At 44.7% G+C, this 27,235-nt stretch overlaps 1 protein-coding gene across 4 annotated transcripts; it reads right to left on the bottom strand.

Annotated features, from left to right (window-relative positions):
• Nucleotides 1–3,531: 3,531 nt before the first annotated feature.
• On the bottom strand, nt 3,532–27,235 carry KCNA5 (potassium voltage-gated channel subfamily A member 5). Of its 4 annotated transcripts, XM_072923671.1 has the most exons (4): nt 23,259–27,235; nt 18,904–19,061; nt 6,683–6,789; nt 3,532–4,233 (listed from the first exon to the last, which is right to left on the bottom strand). In XM_072923671.1, exon 1 carries the CDS (start codon nt 26,655–26,657, stop codon nt 24,804–24,806), a length of 1,854 nt encoding a protein of 617 aa, XP_072779772.1. In that variant the 5' UTR covers nt 26,658–27,235; the 3' UTR covers nt 3,532–4,233; nt 6,683–6,789; nt 18,904–19,061; nt 23,259–24,803. The 4 variants fall into 4 exon arrangements, with proteins under 4 accessions (XP_072779772.1, XP_030119718.1, XP_030119717.1 ...); XM_030263858.4 differs by lacking the exon at nt 18,904–19,061 and having other exon boundaries at nt 6,683–6,784; XM_030263857.4 differs by lacking the exon at nt 18,904–19,061.

Here is a 27,235-nt window from a genome sequence, read left to right on the forward strand (position 1 = left end):
CCTATGAAAGTTGTCAAAATCCAACATGATTTCAAAATGATATTTTGGAGGGAAAGAATAATAAAAATACCCCAAACAAACTGAACTCTTAGTGCTTCTTTCCCACCCTCAATTTGTCTGCACTCTCAACAGGGTGAGAGCAGCTCTCTCAGAGCACATCATTAATATTTTCTGCCTGCATCTGCTGTACCCAGGCAAAAACTGCTCCCAACCCTGCCCCATCCTCACATCTCCCAGTTAATGTGCTGAGGCGCTGTTTTGCCCTAGTTGTATAAATGTATAAATCTTGTTTATAAATGTACGTATAAATCTTGTTTATACATGTCTCCTCTGCATTTTATTTTTCTGCATGCCTGTGCTGTAATCCCATTTGCCAGCCTGAAAGGTAAAAAAACAAAACAGAACGAGCTACCAAGAACAAAAAAGAAAAGGCAGGAGGCTGGCAGGAATGCCCCTGCTCATCTCATGCAGGCAGGAATGTGCTTTTCCACCGCTGCCACGTGAGGAATGGCACCTCTGTGCTCAGTGCTCCCTGCTCCTGCCTGAATTCCCGAGTGGGCAGCATGAAGCATTATCTGAATTGTGAAAAATGCATATTTATGATTGGTTTTTCGCAAATATTACAGTGACTATTATATGTGTACTGTTAGAAAGTTATGCTGTATTAATTCTCTTACGTATTGTGTTAAGTGTAGTTTTAGGTTACAACATAATGTTAAAATAGAGACTACGTATGTGGGGGAAGCTTTTTTCTTTAGGGATGAGATACTCGCTTCGAGGAACACCCAAATCTTCCAAAGGAGAGGAATTTATGGCTTCTTATCAGAAGAAGCTAATTTCTTCAGGGCTTGCTCAGACTCGAAGATGTCAGGGGATTAATGGAAACTGTTGACATACAACAGACAGAGTTCTTGTTTTAAATAAAATGTATGCATAACCATGAAGGATATATGAATATGCAACAAGTGTATTGGTTTGAGGGTGATTCCTTAGTTCACAAGGGATGCTTTTCGTGACTTAGTGTCCTAGAGCATCCGGACGTCCGTAACTATTTGCTTTTTGTTGTCTTGAATTGTCCTAACTCTAAACTTTATTACTCTAATTATATTACTATTTTTATAACCATTTTATTATTATTAAACTTTAAAAATTTTAAATACCAAGTGATTGGCATTTTTCACATGAATTAACTAATTCAGATAACTGTATTTTCCTGCTGCCTGTGGAAGGGGAACGCCGGAGCTCCGGGGGCAGAGGATTCCACGTGTGCTCGCCTGCCGTATGTAGTGCACTGAGTGCCTGCAGCTGCCCTCCCCGTGTCCCATCTGCTGGAGATTGATGTTGATTTTGCTCATCTTGCCTCCTGAAAAGCTAGCAACAATAATGAATGAACTCGGCGCTCAGCAGAGTGTTGGCAGCTGAATCAGGCTGAAAGGCAGGCACATGCTCTGCAAGGCTCCTGTGCTGCAAACACGCTCACAAGGGGATGGGACTGGATCCTGGGATTAAGAATCCTGTCCTAGACAGGTCTTTGCACCACCTTCACCTTCACTGGTGGATTTCAGTCCATCGCTCTTCTTATCATCAGGAGGCTTCTGTTGTGTTTACTTTGGACCTTTTTTAGAGTTACTACAGGCACAAAGTTCCAGCACAGAGCTAGGTGCTGGTTAAGGACAGTCAACTTCTAAGCAAAACCCCCTTTCCAGGTTGAAGAGATTTTAATCAAAATTAAATCTTTTATTACAAATTAAAAGCTGATAAATAGAATCAAAATTATTTGGTTAGCCTAGCCTGAAACTCAAGCTTATTAAACCATGAACTTGCTTCCTATGCTCCAATAATGACAAGAAGAAGCTGGAATGAAATTAATGAACATGCTTTCGGCAAAACAGCAGCAGTACCTCACCTAAATGAGAGGAGATGCCCTATTAATAGAAACCTTAATTATAAGCCAGCCCCAGCTGTTTGTTTACAGGAACATATCTTGTTTCTGATTGGAGTTGTCTAGATGTGTATACAATGCCTCCAGGATGTAAGAGGAATCAGGAGCTGTCATTTTGGGGTACATGAGAAAACAGAGCTCCACTCAGTTCAGTGATGGAGGTGTAGGTAAGTCACACAAGCCACCTGTCCCCATCACCACTGTCACCACTCACAATCCTCAGGCTTCTCCCTGGAGGTCCTATTGCCCATTCCCTGTGGTAAATAGCCCACAGCTCGAGTTGGTTCAGCCTTTGTTCTATTTAAATGGGGCATTTGGCAATTTGTATGATTTAAAATCCTGAACAGAGGCTTGGCATTCAGCATTAAACAGACAAGGACGGGGAAATGTCCTTTTCTCTTTGCTTTGTAAACAGCTGTGTTTGATGGGGTCTTACTTGCAGCAAGGACATGTTCCCAACACACTGAAAGCGATAAAAAATTTCCCACTGACTTCACTAAACCTTTGAGACCCAAAGGAATGTTATAGCAATAAAAAGCCAGCATTGTACAATGGCCTCGAGTTTCTCCTGGCAGTGAATGTCTTTTCCAAAGAAAAAAGCCAAAAAAAGCTGTATCTCCCCAAAGCAGGAGAGGCACTGAATGGCTTCATGCCCTTGCTCTGAGGGACTTTAATGTTCATGAATGCTCAGAGTGCTCAGAATTTTGATAAGTTCACTCAAAGATCAAAGTCTGTTTCCAGAGACTCAGAAATCTCCTCATTAAAGCCTCAGTTCTGCATCTATTTGTGCATCTGTTCATGTCAGTCAGCACAGAACTGAGCACCTCACTGGATCTATCCAGCAAAAGAAAATCAAGGGAGTTGGAAGGAATGGGAAGATCCATGTGAAAAGGGTGAAGCCCCCCAAGTTAAAGGCCCAAGGCTTGCATCAGCCCATAGATCTCCCAGGTCATGGTACTCTTTTCCTTAGTGGAGAGGGTTACAAAAAAACAACAACAACAACAACAACAACAAGAAAACCAACCAAATTCCTTTAAAAAGTTTGTGATTCAGAGAAACAAGTTGCATTTAAATGCAAATAAACTCTGAGGTGTTCAGTGAGCAAAAACCAAAAGAGCTCCACTACTGCCAAGGAAATGAGGCTGGTTCATGCCAGCTGAAAATCTGCCTAAAGGATCTTCACAAGGCAGGGCCAGGTCCTACAGCATCCAGTTCCAAGAGCTGCACAGGGAAGTACTGTCCTCACAAACTCCTGCTGAAATGGGTGACACTCCACTGATTTATGTAATATCAGTTCTAAATTTAGCCACGGATAAGAACTGAAATAAAGAACATAAACCTTTATGGAGCAGGAAAATCTACCTTTCAAGTCCAAACAGACTTATGAAGAATTATTCCTGAGCTGAGCTTACCACTTGCTGGTAATTTTTTCACTGTCTCAAATCTCACATCAAAAGAATTTCAGGCTGTGACAGACAGATGTATATATAGATATGGATATAGAAATAGATATAAATAGAGAGTAACACATTTTAAATTATCAGTCATTATTATTCAGAAACTGTTATCACTGTCATGCACACGTGATATGGTTCTGAAGAATGGGGACATTATTTTATTGATTTATAGATGGGGAAAAGGCATAAAGAATACAGGTAATGCACATATTTGAAATAGCAATATAAACATAAACAGAAAAATGTTCAAGTCAAAGTCACATGAAAAATTAGACTAATCTTCAGATGCATTCTAGACTTCTATGTAAAGCATTTTTACGGTAAAAGTAGAAATACAAACTCCAGAGATGCAGCACATCTCAAGAATACAAAATAAATAAAGACAAGTGGTAATAAAAGAAAGAGAACTAACACTTGAATCTTCTTCCAGAATGATGAGAAAGTTTGATATGTAAGAATCACGGGAGAATATGCCCAATCTATGACAAGAACTCAATTTATTTCCAAACAAAAGCTCAAATAAAGCCTTGTGCCTGGGAATGAGCCCCAAAGCATTTAAATTTTTCTCACTCCTGTTGTGAAGCTGAACAATTCTTCTGTGAGAGAAATCATGGAGCAGACAAGTGTTTCAGCAATCCCTGTGAAGGAATCCACTTCTGGGGATGATGGGGACATCACAGTTATTTATCCAGAAGGAAGTTTTTCAGCAGCTTCCAACCCAAGATGACTTGAGAACAAGGAATAGGCTGGTTTGGTTTCAGACTCTACAGCAGTGTCTTCCTAATGGTCAGTGTTTGCAGCAGGAAGGCAATCAGGAGAGTGTCATGCAAAAAGCTGCAGTAATTAAGGAGGAAAAACCATTAGGCTCCACACTGGACACAAAATTATGGCTTAGAACAAAGTGGAAGGTGTCTTTTCCTATGGCAGGGGGTTGTAACTAGAGGATTTTTAAGGATCTTTCCAACCCAGGCCATTCTATGATTTTCTGGTTCTCTGAAAGATTCACCATTATTTCACTTCCCTTTCAAGAGTGTTACAATTAATTGAGTGACGCTGAGCACCGTCAGCGGTTTTCCTGCTGGAAGTTTCTCCCTCATCAATTTGTTTGCATAACCAAATATCCTAGAGAAAAAAAAAAACCAAAAAACAAACAAAACAAAAAAAAAAAACCCAACACAGCCCTGTTTCCACTCCCACAATCCTTGCAAATTAGATTTTTATGGTAGATTTTTCCTCTCCAGAAAAATAGGTCAGTTCCCCTGAAGTAAAGCACACAATGTGAGGCCCATGTTTCTGCTTGGAATGAGCACACATGGAATGCAAGTGCCCCTCGGAGCTGGGCATCTGCACATGCCACCCTCTCCTTCAACTGGTCAAGTAACTATTTGCAGATTTCCCCTGCCTTCAGAGCTGAAGCAAGGCCTAAATATTTAAGCCTTTTTCTACTTCCAATCTCCCTCTCTGAAAATATGGACCATAAATATCCTCTCCCAGGAGATTAGTCCTGGAACCTTATTGGGCTTAAAGTTACGTTCAAACAATGTCCTAATAAAAACAAATAGTAAACAAAGTGTGTTCCAAGGACATCAAATCATGATTACAATGACTTCCATTTTTGTAGAACTTCCAAAATAAGTCTTTCTTTCTTTACGCATTGGAAAATAAAAAGGACTTGGTATATGGGAATAAGTTAAATAGATGGAGATATAAAAGTAAAAAATAACAGGAGATTGCTTAAGTAGAATATTTAAAACCAGAAAAGTTATTCCCAAGTAGCTTCCCAGGCAGCTTCTGTAAGACAAAACAGAAAAAAAAGAAGCAGAAAAAAAAGGGAATTTTCAGCTCAGTGGGATGAAAGAAGTTGGTTTCAACCGGGTCTGAAAGGGAGCAAGGAGTACTGTGACCATAGCTGCACACCTGAACATGATTTTACACACACACACACACACACCCTCCCTTAAATCCATCACAATTGAACAGTGCCATCTTTCAGCATGTGTGCAAACTCTCCCCTTCATAAAGCAGCTCTGAAAGGGTAAAGGGAAGAGAGAGCCCTACAAAAACCTGGTCATTCTCCCTGTGAGTCTTGCAGCATGGGGACCACACAGCCACCTCCCTGCCTGTCTCAGAAGGTGGTTCCCCACTTTTGGTAAAGATTTACACAGCTTTTGAAGGTGAATTTAAGCCCAGAGGCGACTTACATGAAAAAAAAAAAAAAAAAAAAAAAGAAACAACAACAACAACCAAAAAAAAAAGCAGCAAAATTAAATCCTTTGGAAAGGTTTTGAAGTGAATCTGTGTGAAATGAAATAAACAGTTCTCCCCACACTGAAATACCAAAGGCAGTTTCTGTCAGAAGAGCTCCCCACGTGTTAATCTGCAGTGAAGCCTCAGTGCCAGAGCTGGCATCCTTTGAAGTTAAAGGAAAAGCTCCTGCTGTCTTTATGGTGCCCAGATTCCTGGCTGGATTGAAAAATAAGTAGGAAGAAATAAGAGTAAGAGGTTTCCTAAGCTCCCAAGAGCTCCCTGAAGATCACTGCCCAGCGATTAGAGGAGATGTCAAAGGGACTGGGTTAGAAACCCCACAGTGGCTGAGCTGGAAATGCTCCCTAGAAGGGATCCTGATTTTGTTGTGAGTGATCTTGGAACAAGGCTTTCAAAAGAGAGATTCACATCTCACAATAAAATACTTGGCTTTTTCTTTTTTTTTTTTTTTAAATTTTATTTTACCAATTCTGCTTTCCCTACTTTTTTTCCCCTACTGATTTATGTTAGCTAGAATGAAACTTGAGTATTATGCAGGTTTTTCATGTTATTTTCATACTCTTCTCCTTTCTTTTCTCCTGTTGAAGGAAGAAGGTGAGAAAAAAAAAGTTGGAAAACTAAAGGGACTTCACTCATTTAAACATTGAATAAATAATTTTTTTTCAGCTGATATCAAATCAACTGAGATTGACATTTAATGAAAACTGAAATTTACATTTTCATGTCAACATGGAAAATACGAATTTAGCACTTTGATTACATGTTTTCCACTGCAGGAATGTCCTGATTAAGAATTTTCAGCCAACTTGAGGGCATGATTATTAGGAGTCCCTGCAATCTGGCATCCTGAGCCATAATCTTTCTGAGTAGCACGGAGGGAGCTGTTTTGAGCAGCAGAGCATCTACACTACAGCAGAGCGCTGCCTGTAATACAGCGAGGATAACACAGGGCAGGAGATTAATAATTCTGCATCACACTGGGCTTTGTTATTTTTATCTTGCTGTTTCCTTCACTCACCATCTCATGACTCACACTGGAATTTCTGCCTGAGTCTCGTGGCTCACTGGTGTGTTAGGGAAGCCGTGGAGAGCTGGCTGGAGAACACCACTCCTGCTTGAACTGCTCTGGAAAACACAGAGAGGCAGCAGAATTTACTACTGGTTTATCACACACCTGCTCTGGCTATTGTAAACTTACTGCAGCACTCGTGAGGGTTGCAGCTCTTCCTTGTTTTTACAGCCTTAGTGACATGTCTGGTTGCAAGTCCCAGTTCCAGACAATCTCATGGAAAGCTGGCACTGCACCAGCCTTTAGTGAAAGTACAGGGCTCAGCCTGTGAGGGGGAAAAGGGCTCTTGAGAGACAGGTGAATGTGATTCAAGATGAGTAAAGATCTGCTCCTCACACATTTCTTGGTTATCACCTCAGGGATATGGTCCTTGGTGCCACACTAGTCTGACCATCCAGGATTGATGCTTCCTGAGGCCAAACCACAGTTCCCTGATGTGGCATGGGAAGGCCAGGTCACAGGAGGAATTGGATGTTGAAATCCTTACTAATTGCACATATAGCTACGGTGGTCCCAAATGCAGAACCCAGTGCAGCCTGCTGCTGTAGAATCCTGCACTCACACTTCCCAGTGGATTCAGTTCCCCACGTGCCTGGACTCTGTTTTCTCTTTAAATCCAGAAGTAACACAGAGATTGCCAGTTAGGAACCTAAATTCTACCGCTTCCCATAAATGAGGCTGATCACAGGAAACATAATTATTTCCTCTTACCTCCTCATGGAGTGGTAACAGCCCCTGCTCAAGAATCCCAATTCTCTCCTTTCCCTCTATCTGAACTTCCATCTCCATCTTCCTGAGGGCATTTCCAAGCCAGTCAGAAGCCAAGAGCACAGAAGGTTTGCTCTTTAGGTGAACAAGCAAATATTCTCTAGGCTAGAAGGAATACTTCAAACAGCAATTGGATACCATACCACCCTTTAAAAAAATATTAATACCAAAAAAAACCAGCTAAATTTCACTCTAGATGTTCCCTCCTCTTTTGCCCTGCCACTTTCAAAACTGAACTTAATTGAAAGGTGTCAAAGAAGCCTTGTCCACAGAATATTTACAAAAAGAAGGGCATTTTTCTGGAGAAAAGGGAATAAAATCCTAACTCAGCTGTGAGAATTCTACTCACAGAATCAGAGAATCACAAGGTTGATTCTGGCCACACAATTCCTAAAGCAGGCCAGGATACTCAGCAGCAAGATTCCCCTCACACAGATACTGAAGCAATGGGCTCTCCAGGACATTAGAGTGTATCTAACCAAAGTAATGCTCTTTTTTTGCTGAGAAGGTAGCTTGGTTCTGGAGTCACCTTGGTCTGGAGTCATTTTAGCACAAGGATCACTAGTGATCCATTGTGTTATTCCAGCTTTCCCAGGAAGACATAGCAAAGGATATCAAATAGCCCTTTCTCACAAGCTTTTAGATCCCCTGTTTCCTGCTTTTTCTTTTTTGCTCTCATCTGGCTCTCCAGCTAACACTGGAAAACGTAGAGCACGTTTTATTTATGTGGATGTTTTGTTCTCCAGATTTGTCCTGGGGCAAACTTCCTACCCCTCATGTCAGCTCAAGTCCTTCACATGGATGCTGCTGATAACTCAGAAGAGTCAAGGAGCCTTTTGTTGGTGACACAGCCTCAGCCAGCAGAGACTTTGCTGCTCAGAACCCAAACACCAGCTTGAGCTATCCATCACATGCTCTGCCCGCTCCTCTCGTCCCTCCCAGCACAACTGGCTGCCTGGAGGGGGGGGCAGATGTGCATGATGGAGCAGGAGGGCTGACAGCTTGCACACCCACACCACATCCAAATGTCAGGTCTCCCCCGAATCCAAAGGGCAGAAGCTTTCCTCAGCCCACCCTCGCTAGAAATGTGACCTCAACACAGCAGTCATGCCCTTCCTCTCGGATAATTCCTCCAGCTGGAGGGTGATCAGTGTGAGAGCCCCAGGAGAGGCTGAGAAGGATGTGATTACTGACCTGAAATGAAGCTTGTGCACACTGCAAGAGAAGCTTCCACTAAAGTCCAATGGAAGACCATTGGAATCAGCACAACAAATGCTGCTGCAGTTTGAAAGATGATTACCAAAAAAAAAAAAAGAAAAAAAAAAAAAAAAAAAGAAAAAAAAAAAAAAAGCTAAAGGGAATTGGAGCAGCCAGAGAAAATCTTGTTAATGCAGCAGTGTCCTGCTGTGAGCTTTCTGTTTAACAGAAAGGCTCCTTGGTACTACTGAGTTAAACAAGTTTTTGCTGTCAAACACCTGTCAGCAGTCCTTTAGAGTAAGGTTTGAGCTGCAGTCTCCTGTCCTGAACCTGTCTTTGTCTGCAGCTGTTCTAAGCAGACTCTATGAATCCAGAGGAGGAACCCTTTCCATATCTTACTTCTCAGCCCTCTTATCACCTGAGGTGCACAGAAGGTCAGGAAAGGACATAAAAATATCTCAAAGACGGTGTCAAGAGGATGGTGCCAGGCTCTCTTCAGTGGTGCTCAATGACAGGGCAGGGAGCAATGGCCATAAACTAAACACAAGAAATTACACCTCAGCACGAGGAAGAATTTCTTTCCACCGAGGGTGCAGAGCGCTGCTACAGCTGCCCAGGGAGGGTGGGGAGTTCCTTCTGGAGACATTCCAAACCTACCTGGATGTGTTCCTGTGTCACCTGCTCTGGGTGACCCTGCCTGGGCAAGGGGATTGGACTGGATGAGCTCCAGAGGTCCCTTCCAGCCCTAAGGATTCTGTGAAAGCCATCACTCAGAACAGTCAGGAAATGACTTGCAAAGAGCAGCTTTCCATTCACACGGAGTTGGTGTCTCTGCACTTTCTCCAACTTTTCTCCAAACACAAGGAAAGGAAGATGCAGGGGCACTTTTGTCAAATGGAATAGGGCAAAGCAAGGGACTTTCTTCATTAACTGTTTTTTCTGGAGGATTTTAGGTGCTTGGAAGATACATTTTTCATGGAAACATTCCTGATTCAATACAGAGCTCTCTGGCAAAGGTTTCCTCAATTATATGGGAGATGAGCTCTTTGCCACCTCTCACAGTGACAATTCCTAAAACCTAGAGCAGGGTGGTTCATTTGAAACAAGATTTTTAATATTCCAGGAAAAAAAAAAAAAAATAGTGTGATTTCCTTCTTGTGATTCAGAAGAAGGAGTTGCAATCCAGAGGGTAAACTAACTACTAAAATGTATATAATCACTATAATTTCCAGAGAGCAATGATCAAAACTGCCTCATATCTGTACACTGCATTCCAGGAGCTCAATTTTCATGGCAAGTGGATGCCTACCATTGGATAAAAATGTCATCTGACACTAAAAACAACAAAGAAGGATGGTAGTTCCTTGCTCAGAGCATCACTGAAAAGCACTTAAAGTTATTGATGTAAGATTAAAGCCTTAAAAATAAAACTACATCATTAAAGAACAGGAATTTTGCCTTGAACACAAAGTCACCAGTTTCAAGACAAGTATAGTTCTATATTTGGAACAAGAATTAATGGGAAAGGAATCTGAATAACCCAAATATCACTACTCGATATTCTGTCACTAGAAACATGTGAGATATTTCTCCATCTCACAAAGAGTTTCTGTCCTAAGAGGAAAGGTTCACAGCTTGCTTTTTCAAGAAACTACAAGTTTTGTACTTTCTAGTATTAACTGATTTATGCAAATTTTATACTTATCCTGTCCATAAATTAATGAGTTGCCAATCTTGCTGTATTTTAAGTCAGATCAGCACCAGATGGAGAGCAGACTTGCTTAATAAGGGGTTTATCAAAAGAATAATTAAGCAAATAAACATCTGAAATACAGTGTCAATACTGACAAGTCTAACAAACTCCCCTAAGGAACTACTTTATTCTGTGGTGGCTGGATTCAGTTTTAAGTTCTTGGCAGAAATCAGTATCCTGCACTTGAACCGTGCTGTCCAAAATGTCTAAACTGAGCCCTGAGCTCAGCTCTGACCCCCGTGAAGTCAGTGGCACCACACCAAGTGTCTTCCACTGTGTCAGGGCTGTGATTTACTGTTTTTGAGTCAGACATTGGCAAATACATAAAGTAAAGTGCACCCTTTGGCTGCCATGGCAAAGCCTAGATTAACTCTTTTACCTCCCACTTAATTAGACCAGCCTGTTCAGCAGTATTAGAGCAATCTTTCTGTGGCATTGCCTTTCCTATGTTCCTGCTCCCACACAGACTCTGTGAGCACAGATTTTGCTCTGTGAACGGGGAATGTAGACCAGGAGCACCTTGCCATCAGAAAAACACAGGCTTTATTGAAACAACAGCAGCGTTGGGTCAGGTTTGCCTGTGGCAAAGGCACATTGAGGCTGGCACAAGGCAGTGTTGAGTCTGACAGTGTGTGACTCTCACAGGTGCTGCTAGAGCTCGTGGGAGGTGTTGCTGTGACTCATGGAGGCTGGCAGAACCAACAGGGCACAGCAGTGAGACAGTCCTGTTAATGGCTCTGGTGGCTGTAGGAAGAGCCAGGACATTCACAAACTGAAAAGGGACAAAAGATCTCTCAGGAAAGGGCATGGGAGCAGCCACAGCTTCTCTGGGCAGCTGTGCCATGGCCACACCACTCTCACAAGGAACAATTTCTTCCTAATCGCCAATCTAAACCTGCTCTCTGTCAGTGTGAAGTCATTTCCCCTCGTTCTGGCACTACATTTATAAAAAATTCCTCTCCATCTCTGTCCCTTCAGGTACTGGAAGGGATTTGTTCCCGTGCAGCCTGCACCTGCTTCAAGAAAGGCTGAATGTCCCCTCTCAGTGAGTGACACACTTGGGAGAAGACCAGGCAAGGCTCCTAGGTACTTGTGTTCCACTGAATATTTAAATTTCTTTGGAAAAATAGACATGAGACAGAGTAGTCTACAAACGATCAATTCATGTACAGTAGTTAGGACAAAAGGAATGTTGAGATTCTTCAGAGAAAGAGGAAAAAGCTGGGTGAACAGACAGCAAAATGGCCAGTAAAACTTCCAGCTGCATAATTTATAAGAACAAATCCTCACATGCATCTGAAATGTAAACTTTTGTCTGAGTTCTGAAAGAACACATTCTGGGTATTTATAGTGATGCTGGTTAAAATAAAAGGCAACCCAATTTTAAATCTGAATCAGGCTAAAACTTAACCAACAGTGAATATTCAAGAGACCTGGCTGCCACCACTTAGAATTTAGAGTCAGTGCTCTAAATTCCACCTGTGATAGGCCACCAGTGAAGAGTTTCACTGCCTGTAAAGTGAAGGTTTGAGTTCACTACACAGGGTGCAGTCACAGCTGTAACTGTGGCAGGGTGCATGAGAAAAAGAGACTGAAAGTGAAAATACCTTCTTTACTAATCTTTATTAATCCATGGATCAACCCATTTTAGGATCCAGCTTCAGGTGCTGAAGCTTAAAACTGACTAAGAAACCTTACAAGAGATGTGTTAATGATCCACAGCAGAAAATTTAAAAGCAGGAAAAGGAATTACTTTGAGTCATTGTAATTAAGAAATATTTTTCCCTGACTCCCATTCATATTACACTTCTCAAATGTTCCCATGTAGGTGAAGCCTTACAGATTTAGAAAAAAAAACAAACTCTCCAATCTCTGGTCTGGTCCATTCTCTAGAGAAGAAAAATAGCTGTAAATTCTTGCCTGTTAAATCTGAAGAGCCACAGTAATGTCCCTTTTACATGCAATGCATTTTCTTCAAACAATTATAGCAGGAGCAAAATAGGTCAAAACTCTGCAACAGGAACTACAAGATGATTTTCAGAACATACATGTGTTGTGGCAAAGCCCCAGATACACTTCTGTTCCCAAATTTGATTTATCACCTAGGGTATAACAAAAGATAAGTCTCAGTTATTGCGGATTTTGCCTTTTTTCTATTTTTTTCCCTTTTTTTTTTACTTTTTATTTTCTTTTTTTTTCTAAAAGTTGTGCTTTTGTAAGACATTTCTTGCTTTTAGCCTCTGTGCTTATAGCATTATTTTGAAAAGCCACTGGGCAGATGGTCCCAAAATGTGAGTTAATAACTTGTAGGTAGCTTTTGGGGAAGCTTTTTGAAATCCCTTCATGCAAAATGATTTCACAAACTGCCTGCATGCCATTCTTTAGCTATTTGAAGAGACTATTTCAAAATGGTCAAGAGAAAAAATGGCAGACTACATTCCATTTGTCTTGCAGCAGGCTGCTACAGTTAATTTTACCACAGTAAAAGAACATAAAGAGAAAATAAAGCAGATACATGGCTTTCACTGAAGATTTTTCTAGACCTGCAAGCCATGACAGACTTCAAGGTGAGGATGTTTGGGCCTCTGCCTCTCTTCTGCAGCAGTTCTTTCAAAATTAGGTTGTTTTTTGAAGGAGGCTGAGTGTTCAACACAGGCTGAGTATTCAACAGTCATGAATCAGACTGCACAGCATCGTAAGAATAATGTAAAAATCAGATTTCAAACAGGAAGCTCTTCCTCTTCCCCACTGGTTTGGTACAGGTACCGTATGCTTTGCATGGCATAAAGTCAGAAGTGTTGACTTTGTCTAGTCTGGTGAGCATTTCATCACTGGTTTTGAACAGATTTCACCAGAAATCCATCACTGACAAAATTCTGCAGCCTTTCTTAACAATGGCAGCACATCAAAATGCCTTCTGATCCTCACCAAGATTTGCCTGAGTGTGAACCAATCAAGCATGACTGCCCCTCTCTCCGGGGTGATTTATAGTTTTAGAAAACAGAAAATAGAGTATTTTCAGTTGGAAAGGCCCAACTGTCTGAGCACTCCACTCCTAGAGTACATTGCCCAGCATTCCCCTGTTTCAGGTGCAGAACCCAGCATTTGTTGTTTTTAAATTTCACCCCATGGCTCACAGTTCAAATCTCCAACTTCTCAAGGCCTCCTGGCTCTGTAGAAAGCCAACAGCACCTCTCAGTTTGGTGCCACCAGCAAATTTTTCATGGTGTGTTCAACTGCTGCGTCCATGTCATCAATAAATAACTGAACAGGACTGGCCCTAGACTTGAGCCCTGACTAAACAAGGCCCAAAGTATCAAAAACCATCAGCTCAGATTTTTTTTTTTTTTTAATTTACAGTCATTTCATGGTGCATTCTGCTGGACAGCAAGACCAGGGGATATGCACGGCCACCAGGGCCTCAACTAGAATTCTAAGCAGAGTTAGAAGATGCAGTGACTGAAACACAAAAATACCATTTGCTGATACTTACAGCAACTGGTATTTTTGACTCAAGCACAGCAAACCCTCCCACCACAAGGGACCAGGAAGTGACACTTCCTTCAGGGGCCAAAGTTCTGAGGACAAAGGACAGCTCTGAGATGCACTTTCCTTTCAAAAGTCACACATTGCTAATATATATATGCACTTATATTTTATATTTAAAACACTCAGCTGCTTCACTGCTGACAGAGAGCCAATACCTGAGGGCTACGAGCCACATTTTATATGGCTTTATATGGCTTTTTATTTCTATTTAGCCCAGAAATAAGTTCCACACCTTTCAGACTGGTTCTGAGAGCAAAGGGGGAGAGAAGAAGCCACAGTTTGTTTTTAGGGACTGCACTCACTCCTGCACATTCTGCTCCTGGACTGTGTTGTCTGCAGCACAGACAGACAGCAGGACAGGGCTCTCCTTTGCTTTTAGTCAGTTTTTAGCTAGCTGAGGCAGAGAAGCTCCCTGGGCTGTGGTTTTTCTTTTTCTTGGACCTGTTCAAACCTGCTCTGGACTGAACACCAGCAGAGCACCGGCAGCTCGCACCTGTGGCCCACGGGGCCGGGCCTGGGCCGTGGCATTTCCAGCACTGCAGGGACTGATCAGAGACACGAAGGAGACTTTCTGAGGGGTTTTTTTGAGGTTTTATTGTTTAATATTGTTCATTTTTTTTTTTTTTGTGCTGGTGAATGCTTTGCCTGTTAAGTAAACAGCTTTTTTCCACTTTTCTCCAAGGAAATCTTTTCCTGAACCGGTTGGGCCACTTGAATCTGCTTTCTAGAGGAACCTCTTTGGACGTTCCCTCCCAAATTTGCCCTAAACCAGGACAGGATGGGAGAAGGATGGTGTGCACAAAAGCACCCTGCCACTGTCCTGGCTGGAGATGGAGCTGTCTGTTCCCAGGGAGCATCCCAGGATGCTGCACCCTCAGTGCCCACCCTGCACTACCTCAGCCCCTGTGCCACCCCCTGCTCAGCCTGCCAGCTGCCAACAAGGCATTTGCTCTGATGAGGCAGCAAAAACCAGCCCCCCATAAAGCCTGTGAAAATTGCTGACACTCACAACACCGCAAATCAGCTGCACTCATCCTCCAAATTCCACCAGCTCGCTGGGAATTAGAAAGCTGCAGGTTTTGGCTGGCTGCAAACCAGCTCAGCTCTAAGCTGCCTTGTCCCAGTCGTGTCAGTAGCAAACTGGAAGGAACAGCCACAGGTCAGGCAGATTTGTCTGCACCGCTTCGCAGCTCAACCTTGGAAAATCCATTTTTCACCAGGAACTTCTCCTGTCTCTGTACCTCCCTTTGGGAAAGATGCTACTGGCTGATCAGAAAAGGAAATTGAATATTGCCTGGCTGAGTCACAGACTGCTGAAATTCCCTCCTGCCCTCTCTTTCAATTGAGAAGGCATTTCTGGCACCCACCTGAGCAAGACACTTTAGAAGCAAGGCTTCTTTTCAGTACAGGTACCTGGCTCATGGTTCCTATCCCACAAAGACTAAGACTTTACAAAATCAGCCATTGGCACTGCTCCCAGGATATTTTTCCATTCGCACATATTTCTAAAAATGTCAGCTTCAGTCTAACTATTCTCATCTGGGGAGCCTGACATCAGATGTACATTAGCCTGGGAAAAAAATTACCCAAAATGCTAGCCACTTCTAAAAAGGAAAACAAATTCCAAATATGTCACACTGGCTCCTGCCTCTGGGCTCTCTGCAAACGAGAGGAGGAAATTTTACAGGGTGATTTTACAGCCATGATGATTCAATTAGAAAATCAGACAAGGGAATAGGGATGGGTTTTACAGGGATGAGAAGTGGATGATATGTGATATTCCTGTTTAGGCCTGACTTCCTGTTTGTTTGGGTTTGCTACCCAACAGAAGACAAAAAAGTCTCAGGCAGAACCTCAAGAGCCACGTGCAGTCCTGGAATGAAATCCAGACAGCTAAACAACACTGCATCTGGCTGTGGGAGAGCTTCCCTAGGGAGAAAGCATTCTGGCTTGAGCATTTTGTTCCAGTCATCAGTCTGATTATTTTCTCTTCCAAATTCGGATCCTTCACGCCCCTCGCCAGCATCACCTGCCCTGCCTGAGGGACGAGTGCAGCCAGGACGTGCCATGCTGCCATTTGGCCATGCGGAGGCCAGGCAAGAAGTGATTTTGTTCTCACACCATGCCCACAGCACATGCTGCCAGCATTCCCTCACTGCTAAAAGAGATCTCAGTTTAATTTGGGCTATCAAGGGGTCAAGGCAAACAAAGGATGTGACTGCAGAGCTCAAGTGGATCTGAGCAGGATTCCTGGAATGGAATCCAGTTGCCTTCAGCAGGACTAATCTGCAGCTACAGAGTGAACAGAGTGCAGGGCGTGCTTCTGAGATATTTTAAATATACAATTCTATGAATACTGCAAAAATTACTTTACAACTCTCCCTCTGGGAAATAATTAGAAAGCCCTCCTCCCTTTACTGGTTCTGATGATGATTGCATCTGCTCACCCCCAGGATGTGTTTGGCACCTGAATCACACTTTTGCTTTCTTGCAAATCTTCATGTTTTCTACATGTGCATTTTCACTATGTGTCCTGTCTCTAAATATTAACACAATACATAACAGAGTTATGTATTAAATACATAAACAGAGTTTTCAGACTTACTTGATGAAACAAACCTCAAGGAGTGATACCCTGGCACAAAAAGTTCCATCACTTTTTCCCAGGTGGGGTATCTCAGCATGCCAGCCTCCACATTCTGCTGGTCTTTTCTATATGACACCCACACTAAACCATGTGCCCACTCATCTGCTGAAGAAAAATCCCATCAGTAGGTTCACTTGTCCTTAGTGGTCCCTTCAGAGTGATTTACTTCTCACCATCTTCTTAGGGTGGTAGACAGCACTGACATCTTAAACTACTGTAGTTAGAGCTGTTAAGACCCATGGATATAGGAAAGATTTTTAATGGAAGTTTACTTCTACTTTAGTAGAAGCAAGTAGGAAGTTTACTTTTTCTTCTCCCTCTGACTGAATTTAACTCATGTTCCATTCCCTGGGGACGGAACTGGCATGTAGGCTCACCTTGAAGCCAGAAGAATTCTAGTGCTGGCCCACTTTCTGCCTGTGCTGGGTTACCCTTGCTTTCTTCAGCACTAGAGTTAGAAGATGCAGTGACTGAAACACAAGATACAGCCTACACTAGGGCCAGGCAAACAGGAAAATCAGCCAAAAAACCAAAGCAACAGTATCCCACTCTCACTGTCGCATCCACTTGTGCTCCTCTGCGTGCAGCTGGAAGAGTGTGATGATTTTTAGTTAGAGTTGCATTTAGATGAGTGCAGGTGGGAGCAGAATTAGATGAGAACAGATTTTGGCAGGAATAACTGTTCTCAGTGAATAGAGACTGATTATTGTTTAAGAATGAGCCAGCGGGGGGGGGGGGGGGGGGGGCGGGGGGGGGGGGAAATGTGTAAATCTTTTAAGATACCCCAAAAATTACCCGAGGACAAGAGGCATCAAAGCAGGGTTGTATCTACACTTGCCACCTCAAGAGTTTGAGGGAGTGTTCCCAGGCAATTAATCACAATCAACTACACTTCAAGGCTTCTGGTCATGCTGGTAAGTCTGCACCCAAGCACTTTCTCCCAAAATATTTCCTCCTGGGCATGAGCAGAGGCCAGGAAGGGAGCCCAGCAGGCTGAGTGCCCAACACCTTGTTTCAGAGCGAGCCCCTGGCAGCAGGAGCCCAGCTTGTCTCCTGCCAGTTGGCCTCGGTGCCAGGGAATGGTCCTGGGCACATTTCGTTTTCTAATATAGATGCAGTCAGGATGTCTATGAGAATTTGTATCTCCCCCTCAGTGGAATATCCAGCTTCCTTTTTAAGGACAGAGCTACCCCATTTTCCACTAGCAAGAAGCAGTGCAAATGCTATTTTGAAGTGCCCAGCGTTTCCAAGCCTCCCAAAGAGATTTCTCTCTCGTGCTCCAGAATTCTGCACTTCTCAGGCTCTGCTCCACTGTATCACTGAGATGGAGATACTCTAGGAGTGGGAAAGGGGAATCTGACCCAGATTTTTTTGGTTACTGGAATTTACTCAGCCAGACCTGCAGGAAAATGGCAGTGCTTGCCTAAGATCCACACACTTCAATACATCCTACTAAAGACAGGTACCTATATCCTTTCAATGCACTGGGCAGACTTTTAAAACATGATCCTGAGAGATCCTGTGCAGGTATTTTGCCCAGTGGCTGAAATGCAGAGACAACTCTGGGAGCCACCATCCCTTTGTCACTCAAACGCTCTGATATCTCAGCTGCAGATTCCTGCTCTTCCCTTTGCTTCCTCTGTGGCTCAAGGAACATTCTCCTTCAAAGCACAGAGGCTAAGCTTAAACTTGAGGGCATTCCTTCCCATAACAAGCTCGGTCACCCCCCAGACCCCCTGCTTCTTTGCACCATTCTCTTGCACAATAAAACACCATGTATTTTCATAATAGCCTTCCTTTAAACAGCCCCCTTGAGCAGCACTGCCTTGAAAATGACTGTTTTCTGAACTGAGAAACTCATACAATTTGCTCTGCAAAGTCATGTTAAATGAATCACATTCAATCACACACCATTCGATTTTCAAATCACTTTAAACCAGACAGAAAAAATTATAAGGTTATGTTGCTTAAATAATTCAAATAATTCTTCACCTTTCCAATCACAGGCATTTCTACCTATAATTAAGGTAGAGCAGGGAAAGGGAGAGTTTTTAAATGTGTTGAACTTGCTTGAGAGAATTAAATATGGTATAATGTAACCAGTCTCTACTAACTGAAGAGAGCAAAGCAAGCCCTGGTATTGGACATGGGATTTGAGAGAAAAGGCCTTGTATTTCAACATTTATGTCCAAACTGGCTTTGTCAGAAAATTGGAGAAGGTCAGAGTAACCACTGTCTTGAGAGGGAAATTATTACCTGTTTTCATCCAAGGTGATTCTCCAGCAACATTCTTCCCAATGTCAATTTTAAGACAACCACAGCTGTTTTTAAGAATATTGCAAATGACAATCTCCATGGCACACCACAGTTGAAGCACAGAAATTAAATATATATCTTTCCTTTTTATCTTCTTTCTGTCAATCAAGTGTTAAAACGTAATTATTTGGAAACATCCCCCTGATGATTGTGAATTATTTATACAGAAGATAACTTGCAGATGACTTTTGGTAAATTCTAAATTCTATCTGGAGGCTTATTAATTCTGCAGTAACCATAAAGACTGTGTGCTAGGAAGCCCAAGCTCTATGAAAACACTTTGTTGTCATCTAGGAAGGACAGTCATTTTACTATTAGATCAGTTGATTTCTGGGGCATCCACAGCTTCTCTAGGCAACTGTGCCAGGGCCTCACCATCCTCACAGGGAAAAAAAATAGGCCTAAAATCCAATCTAAACCTACTTGCTTTCAGTTTGAAGCCTTCTTTTTCTTCAAACAAGTTGGTATTTCTCTTCAAAATTTCTAATTCCAATTAATTCCTTAGACATATTGTTATCAGTTTTATTTTTTTCCTATTCCAATTAACATATTTTTTTTATTTCATATTATTTCAATGGATACTATAACTACATTTTTCACAATATTTCATCATACAAATATTAAGTATGTTCTGGTCAATTGGCCCACAGAGTTACTGGAGGAATTCCATGTAACGAGCTAACACACTGATATCAGGTGGCATGACCCAGGTTCACTGTAGAGTGTCAGCACCCTGAGGTCCCAGATTTAGGCCAGAGAAGCAGAACTTTAACAAGCTTACCAGGAGAACTGGGGACTAGTTAATGCATACAGAAAGAAAGTGAAAAACAAATAAACAAAAAAACCCCCAACAAACTACAAACAAAGCAACCAAAACCCAAACAATACAGAACCTGTGAGAAGACTAAATGGCACAATCTAAAAAAAAATATTTAGTGGTGCTGTATATAGCAAAAGTCATGTCAGAATGATTTTGGAACAATGATTTTAATTGGTCATAGGCTAGATTACTATGAAGACCTTTTTTATTTCACTTTTTTGGACGTTTGTGTCTGTGGAGTGGGGCTGATGGTCACACAGTGGCACGGTTAAAGCTGAACCAAAGGCAGGGAGATGCTGTCAGAGCTTCATCTTCCCATTTCCCTGCTGCCCCCCTGTCCTGCAGGGAATCAGCCTCATTATTCCTGCCACACAACATCCCGATCCCACCCCTGCCAAATTCCACTGCTGTTCATGGCATCTTGCTAAATGGCTGGATCAGATGCCAGCGAGGCAGCAGTGGCACTGTCACATGCCACTGAACACTCTCCTCGTTTGACCTCAGCACCAGCTTCACTAACGCTGACCAGGAAGAAGATTTTCTTCCCAGAAAAGGTTGTCAGGCACTGGAACGAGCTGCCCAGGAAGGTGGTAGAGTCACCATCCTCAAAGGTCTTCAAGAAATAATTGGATGAGGCACTCAGTGCTCTGGTTCAGTTGGCAAAGAGGTGACCTGTCTCAGGTCAGACTTACTGACCCCTGAAGCCTTTTCCAGCCTCAGTGATTCTGGGATAGGTTTCAGAAGAGTCAGACTTTTGGTGCACATACCCCTGGGAGTGCTCTGACATGGGCTTTGCTCCTTAACAGGAGGTGAAGGGCAGTGCCTGGAGAATGTCTCAGCACCACCTCCACCAGAGCAGCAGTGTCTGCTGCTGGAGAGGCCAGGGAACAGCCTGCAGGAGTGCCATGTTCTCCTGACAGAGCCCAAATGAAAAGAGCACACAAAAGAGGGATTCGTTGTGCTGCTCAGAGCAGCATTAAGTCCCCTCTGTGTTCATGACCCCACCAGATGGATCACTGTGCATAGCTGCTGGCATCCAGTCCTTGCCCACAGAGCCACCCAGAGCCATGCAAGAGACCACAGGGGGAATCTCTCTTCCCTGAGATCCACATCTCCATCCTGCCAAACCATTCCCTGTCCCCCTCTGAAAGGCTTGGTCTTCCCTTCCCCAGCCATTTATTTACCCTGCCTGTACAGAGAGCGTGGTGCAATTGTTCATGGAGCTCCGGGAGATGAGTGATGTTATATAACTGCTCAGTATTGTTTCATTGTTTTTTAGGATGATGGAAAAATAAAAGGGAAATGTGGACTCCCCTCAGGGCTAGGCTAAGCAAACTAAACTCACATTACTGGTGATCCAAATGAACATTCACTTCAGCATCCCCAAGAATGCATTTTAGTGCATAGCATCCCACGTGAGAGGACAAGCCCTTAATAACTACAGCATGTGTGGGGTGAGGGAGCTTCACTGTTGGGAGCTCCTAGCTAAAAGTGTTTACAAAAAAGTGTTGGTTTGTTGTTTGGCTGGGTTTGTTTGGGGTTTTTGATGTCTGCAATGATTTACTGTTCATTAAGTTCCGATATCTTGATGCCTTTGATATGGCAAAGAAGAGCCTGCTGCTCATTGCAGGTCAGCTAACATAAAATCAATAGTGGTTAGTTAGGGCCTATTACCTTCTTGTCATGGGCCTGGAAGAGAAAAGTCTCTTCCTGACTCATATTTCCAGGAGCCTTCTCGGAGGGATTCAGTTCTCTCTTACTCTCACACTCTTCAGCAGCACAAATTTGCATCGGCACATTACATGACTGTACCATGTACCCACATATTTACCCCAAAATCCAAGGGGAACCCATGGCTCCAAGGTTTCAGCCCCATTTATAACTTAATCTTTAAATAACCATCACAGAATCAAAGAATATCTGGAGCTGGAAGGGATCCACAAGGAACATCCAAGTCCAACTCAGGATCTCAAACCTCAAAATCATAAAAATCAGTGCATCTAAAACACGTGCTGAAAATTGTGTTGGTTTAAGCATGTATCTGTGCTAAATGCTCTGTTAAACTGGGCTCCAACTATGTCCTGGTCACATTACTCAGTGTTTGGCAGCAGTACCTATCATTAGAAAGCAAATCCTTTACTGCCCTATAAGCCAATAGAAATTATGTATTTATTTGTAAAGGTGTCAATACCGAATTTGCCTGAACTGAGCTTAACAACTGCTTAGAAACCCAAGCCAAGCAAATATATTTAACTATACTTTGAGAATGATTTGTTTTCTTTCTATTGGAAAGTTCTGATGTTTTGTTATGGAAAAACACAGCATATTCAAACAGAATTCTGAATTTAATTTCCTGTCAGATGAGTGAGGTCAGGCAGCTCCAGGAAGAGAAGGCAGCACTTGAACTTGTACTTCCATGAGGAGAGAACCAGTTCAGTGAAAGCAACAAAAAGACACATGGTGGGAAGAAAAAGAGTAAAAAAGGAGGGAGGAAGACCAGGCCTTCCCTATGTGTCATCAAGATCAGCTTGACCCATGCCCCACAGCCCTGATCTGCTTTCACCTACATCAACTTGCTGCACTTACTACAGAGATGTAATCCAGATCCCTAAAATCCTTACACAGGATGCCAAACAAGTGGCTGTGTGGGCACAATGCCCCTGCTCTGGGCAGCTAACAGCCCAATCCAACATAACACACAGTTGGAGGACCAAACTCTGTAGCTCAGGCAGGTGGGGGCAGAAGTTCCAGAAAGACCACCCTAAAACTTCATCCTGAAAGACTCACTGCAGTTATTTGGTGCTTATTCGGGCGAGTCAGATGGATGTGGTCACTGAGAGCAAAGCAAAGCACTGGTCTGAGCAAAAAAACCTTACTCTAAGTCCATCAGTGATCTAGGTCTCAGCATGTACAGCAGAGGTACACCACTTTGTTTCATGTGAGATTCAGCCTCACCAAAGGGCTGATTCTGCAACAACTCCCACCAAGGCAAAGTGGAGATCTCCCTGAGTCTGGAGTGCAGCTGCACTGGGCACTTTTCCTGTCAGCCTTGTTTCAGACAGCTCCTCAGCACATGACAGCCTCATTCCACATCTAAATAAACAAGCAAACCAACCAAGAAACCAACATCTAAAATTCTAAACTTAATGTGAAAGATGCTGTTCTCTCTTATGAGATTCCAATTCCTTCCCCTCAGCCCTGGGTTTTGGGCTGAGCACTCTGTTCATGAAAAGCATGACTTGCTTGGCAGTTATTTTACTGACCAGGAGAGAAAAAATCATCATGCATTTGGACATTATCATTAAAGAGCAGGGTCAGGGACAGGAAAGCAGCATTTGTGTCTAGGGGAGAGGATGTCAGAATGCTGCTCTGCAAAGCCGATCTCAATTTATCTCAGGGCATAGATGAGGTACTTGAATAAATAATAATCCCAACTGAGCACTTATTTATATTAGAAAATTTGTCAGAAACAAACCTTGAGCGATGTTGACAATTAAGCACTCTCTTCTCTGCTATTCTTGCTGTGCCACAGGACGTGGGAAAGGCATGAAACATCCTTCAGCAATACAACAGAAGCTGGAGGGGAAAACAGAGATGTCTTTTGCAAGAGAAATTGTAAGAAAGCTCTTTGAGCTAAAGGAGCAACTTTGTGTTGGTCTTCAGAGTTAACTGTGATCCTGATGAAGGCAATGTGTCACTCTTCTCTCCACACCTCAATTGTAAAATCCACAGCACTGAGGTTTTGTTTGGAAATTGAAGGAACCAGGGGTGTGTTTTGATGAAAAGATGGTGCTTTCCATCCGTGTCCAAGAGAAAAGCCAGGCAATGGTTGTTGGAGCAGCACAGCACGCCACGTTCGGCTCCTGAAGTGCCATCTGAGAACTGAGAGAACTAAAACCAGAGAACTGTGTACACAAATGGTGTGTGCATACATAAAGGTGACTGATACACACACTCAAGGAATCTGGAGTGTACCATGAGAACAGTTCTGCAGATATTGCACTCAGTATTCTACTTTCTCATTGCACCTATCCACTCCCTCACGTTTTTGATCTGTTGTGCACTTGAAAATCTGTTCAGATCACTTTCAATCCGTTGTGCACTGGGCTGAAACCAGTAGCAGTAGACAGTGCATTTTTTTCCTTTAGGTCTCAAAAATATAACAAAGATATAAAAATGTAAAACCACAAAAAAAAAAAAAAAAAAAAAAAGAAAAAGAAAAGCTGCACATACTTTTTTGAATGGGGCCAGTAAGAACATGACTGAGTTACTCAGAAATTCTGAAACAGGAAGGTAACTAATAAAATTATTTATAAAGAAGTATATCTACAATATTTAATAATTTAAGGCTCACAAGAAACTAACATATCAATGACAACAGAAGTTTTCTGCTCTAGGGTTCAAAGCACCAAATTCACTTCACATACAAGATAACCAGATCTGTACTGATCACTAGTGGAAAACTCAGAAAGTGCTGATTTGCTAATGTTCCTAGTGCTTTAATGATATCATATTTCACAGGAATAAGAAATCTCCTTTCAACCATAAATACAGTCATACAGATACAAAATATATTTTAATAATTTCAAATTGAAACTACAGTACAAAACCCCTCAACCTCCCCCCTCCCATCCCCAAGCCATTCATTCTCCACACACACATCCCCCCGGTTCTTTACACTAAACTCGGAGCAACTGAATTGGTTACAAATGACCCATTCAAAATCAATGACCATTTGCTAAAATAAGTTTCTACAAATTAGATTTTTCACTGTCATAATTTACCAGCTCCTGCATCACGGAGTGTAGCTTATTCTTAGTCTATTTTAAAAATAGGTGACCCTTTGTGTCATGGAAAAAGAACATAAAAACATGTATTCCTGGAGGACTGCTCAGGACAGAGATCAATTTATAAAATACAGCCTGACTTAAAAAACTAATTGGTACTAAAAGAATAATTACAGTAGCAAGTCTCTGACACCAGGAAATCCTTCTGCCCCTCTGAACTCTGTCTCCTCTCCTCACAGGTCTGTTTCCCTATTGGTGTCCAGACAGAGCGCATAGAGGGATTTTCTGAGATCTACGTTACTTTTTGCTTTGATATTGGCTTTCTCTAAGGAGCTGGTGCCATTGTTGAACTCCTCACTGTTTTCCAAGTGCACAACAGATTTGTTCAGAGAGTTTTTACTGGGTCTTCTCTTCACTTCTCCCCCCGCAGTGCTGCCCTGAGCACTGCTGTGTTCATCTTTGAGGACGGCCTGCTCCTCGTGGTCAGTCTCTCGGTGGTAGAAGTAGTTGAAGTTGGACACGATGACGGGAACAGGCAGGGCAATGGTGAGCACACCCGCGATGGCACACAAGGAGCCCACAATCTTGCCCCCCACAGTGACAGGTCTCATGTCCCCATAGCCCACAGTAGTCATGGTTACCACAGCCCACCAGAAAGCATCAGGAATGCTGGAGAAATGAGACTCGGGGTCATCGGCCTCAGCAAAGTAGACAGCGCTGGAGAAGAGGATCACCCCGATGAAGAGGAAGAAGATGAGGAGGCCCAGCTCCCTCATGCTGGCTTTCAAAGTCTGTCCCAAGATCTGCAGCCCCTTGGAGTGCCTGGAGAGCTTGAAGATCCTGAAGACTCTGACCAGGCGGATGACTCTGAGGATGGCCAGGGACATGGCTTGCTGCTGGCCCCCACCCCCATTGCTACTGCCAGCCCCGGGCTGCTGCTGCTCGTGGGCCAGCTCGGTGCCCAGGGTGATGAAGTAGGGGATGATGGCCACGATGTCGATGATGTTCATGATGTTGCGGGAGAACTCGGGCTTGCTGGGGCAGGCGAAGAAGCGCACGAGGAGCTCGAAGGTGAACCAGATCACACAGGTGGTCTCGATGATGAAGAAGGGGTCAGCCAGGCTGCTGGGTGGTTGCATGGGTGGGGAGTCCCCGGGTGTGCCATTCAAACCTCCACCTTGCGGGGGCAGGGGTATGGGCATCTCCCTTTCGTCCCTGAACTCGGGCAGGGTCTCCAGGCAGAAGGTGATGATGGAGATGAGGATGACCAGCACGGAGACGATGGCGATGGCCCGGGCTGAGCTGGAGCTCTCGGGGTACTCAAAGATGAGCCAGACCTGGCGCTGGAACTCATTGCGGGGCAGGGGCTTCTCCTCCTCTTTGATGAAGCCCTCGTCCTCTCGGAAGCGCTCCATGGCCTCCTCACCCAGCTGGTAGAAGCGGATCTCGTCGGCGAAAACGTCGATGGAGACATTGACGGGCCGGCGGAGCTTGCCCCCGGACTGGTAGAAGTAGAGGATGCCGTCGAAGCTGGGCCGGTTGCGGTCGAAGAAGTACTCGTTGCGGAGCGGGTCGAAGTAGCGAATGCGCTTGTCGGGGTCCCCCAGCAGCGTGTCGGGGAACTGGTTGAGGGTGCCCAGCTGCGTCTCGAAGCGCAGCCCCGAGATGTTGATCAGCACCCGCTGGTGGTGCATAGAGCCCGGGTTGGCCGCCGCCTCCTCCTCCTCGTCGCCCGCCGCTGCCATGGCCATGCCCCGGCGGTGTCCCCCTTCCTCGCACGGCCCCGAGTCCGCGGCGGGGCGCGGGGCGCGGGGCGGCGGCCGCGGCGGCGGCGCGGGGGCTGCGCGGGGCTCCGCCGCCCGCGGCTCGGGGCCGCCCGCGCGGGGACCCGGCGGGGGCCGCTCCCGCTCCTCGTCCCCCGCGGGCGGTGGCGGCGGCGGGGCGCTCTCCTTGCCGTCGCTCAGCGGCGGCGAGCCGGCCAGGTGCAGCAAGTTGCCCCGCCAGCGCGCCCGGCCGCCGGTGGCATCCTCGCCGCCCGCGATGGCCGTGGTGCCGCCGTTCTCCAGAGTCACCAGCGCGATCTCCATGGGCAGCAGCGGCAGCGGCGGCGGCGGCGGCGGGAGGCAGGAGCGTCTGAAGCGGCGGGCATGCTGCGCTCGCCGCGCCGCTGCCGCCGCCGGCCACCTCCGGGCTGCCCTGCCCTGCCCTGCCCGACCCTCCTCCCCTCACTGCGCCGCCGAGCGCGACCGAGCGCGGCCCGGGGGAGCCGCCCGGGGACCCGGATATGAACGAGCGATCATTATATTATGGTCGCTTGACGTCAAAGAGGATCCCTCCTGCTCCGCGCCCCCGCGCAGGCAGCAGCAGCATCCCCCGGGCCGGCCGGGATGCCGCATCCCCCCGCGCCCCGCCCCGCCGAGGGGCTGCGGGGCCCGGCCGTGGGGATCCCCGCGGGTGCCCGGGCGGGGGATGAGCGGCAGGGACACCGCTCCGGAGGTGCCGGCGGTACGTGCGCCCGGGCAGGGGGCTGGGGATGCCCTCCGGACCCTCCTGGGGATGGCCCCGGGCGCGGAGCGCAGCGCTCTCCGCTACGCAGCCGCGCCGGGGGATTACGGAGCGGCCCCCGCGCGTGGATTTGCTCGCAGCGAGCGCTTCTGGCTGCAAA

The sequence above is a fragment of the Taeniopygia guttata genome, chromosome 1A (genome assembly GCF_048771995.1).
Source record: "Taeniopygia guttata chromosome 1A, bTaeGut7.mat, whole genome shotgun sequence".
Lineage (NCBI taxonomy): Eukaryota > Metazoa > Chordata > Aves > Passeriformes > Estrildidae > Taeniopygia > Taeniopygia guttata.

Excerpts from the sequence above, each read along its gene's own strand:
- KCNA5 (XM_032746479.3), bottom strand. The coding sequence starts at position 26,657 with ATGGAGATCGCGCTGGTGACTCTGGAGAACGGCGGCACCACGGCCATC.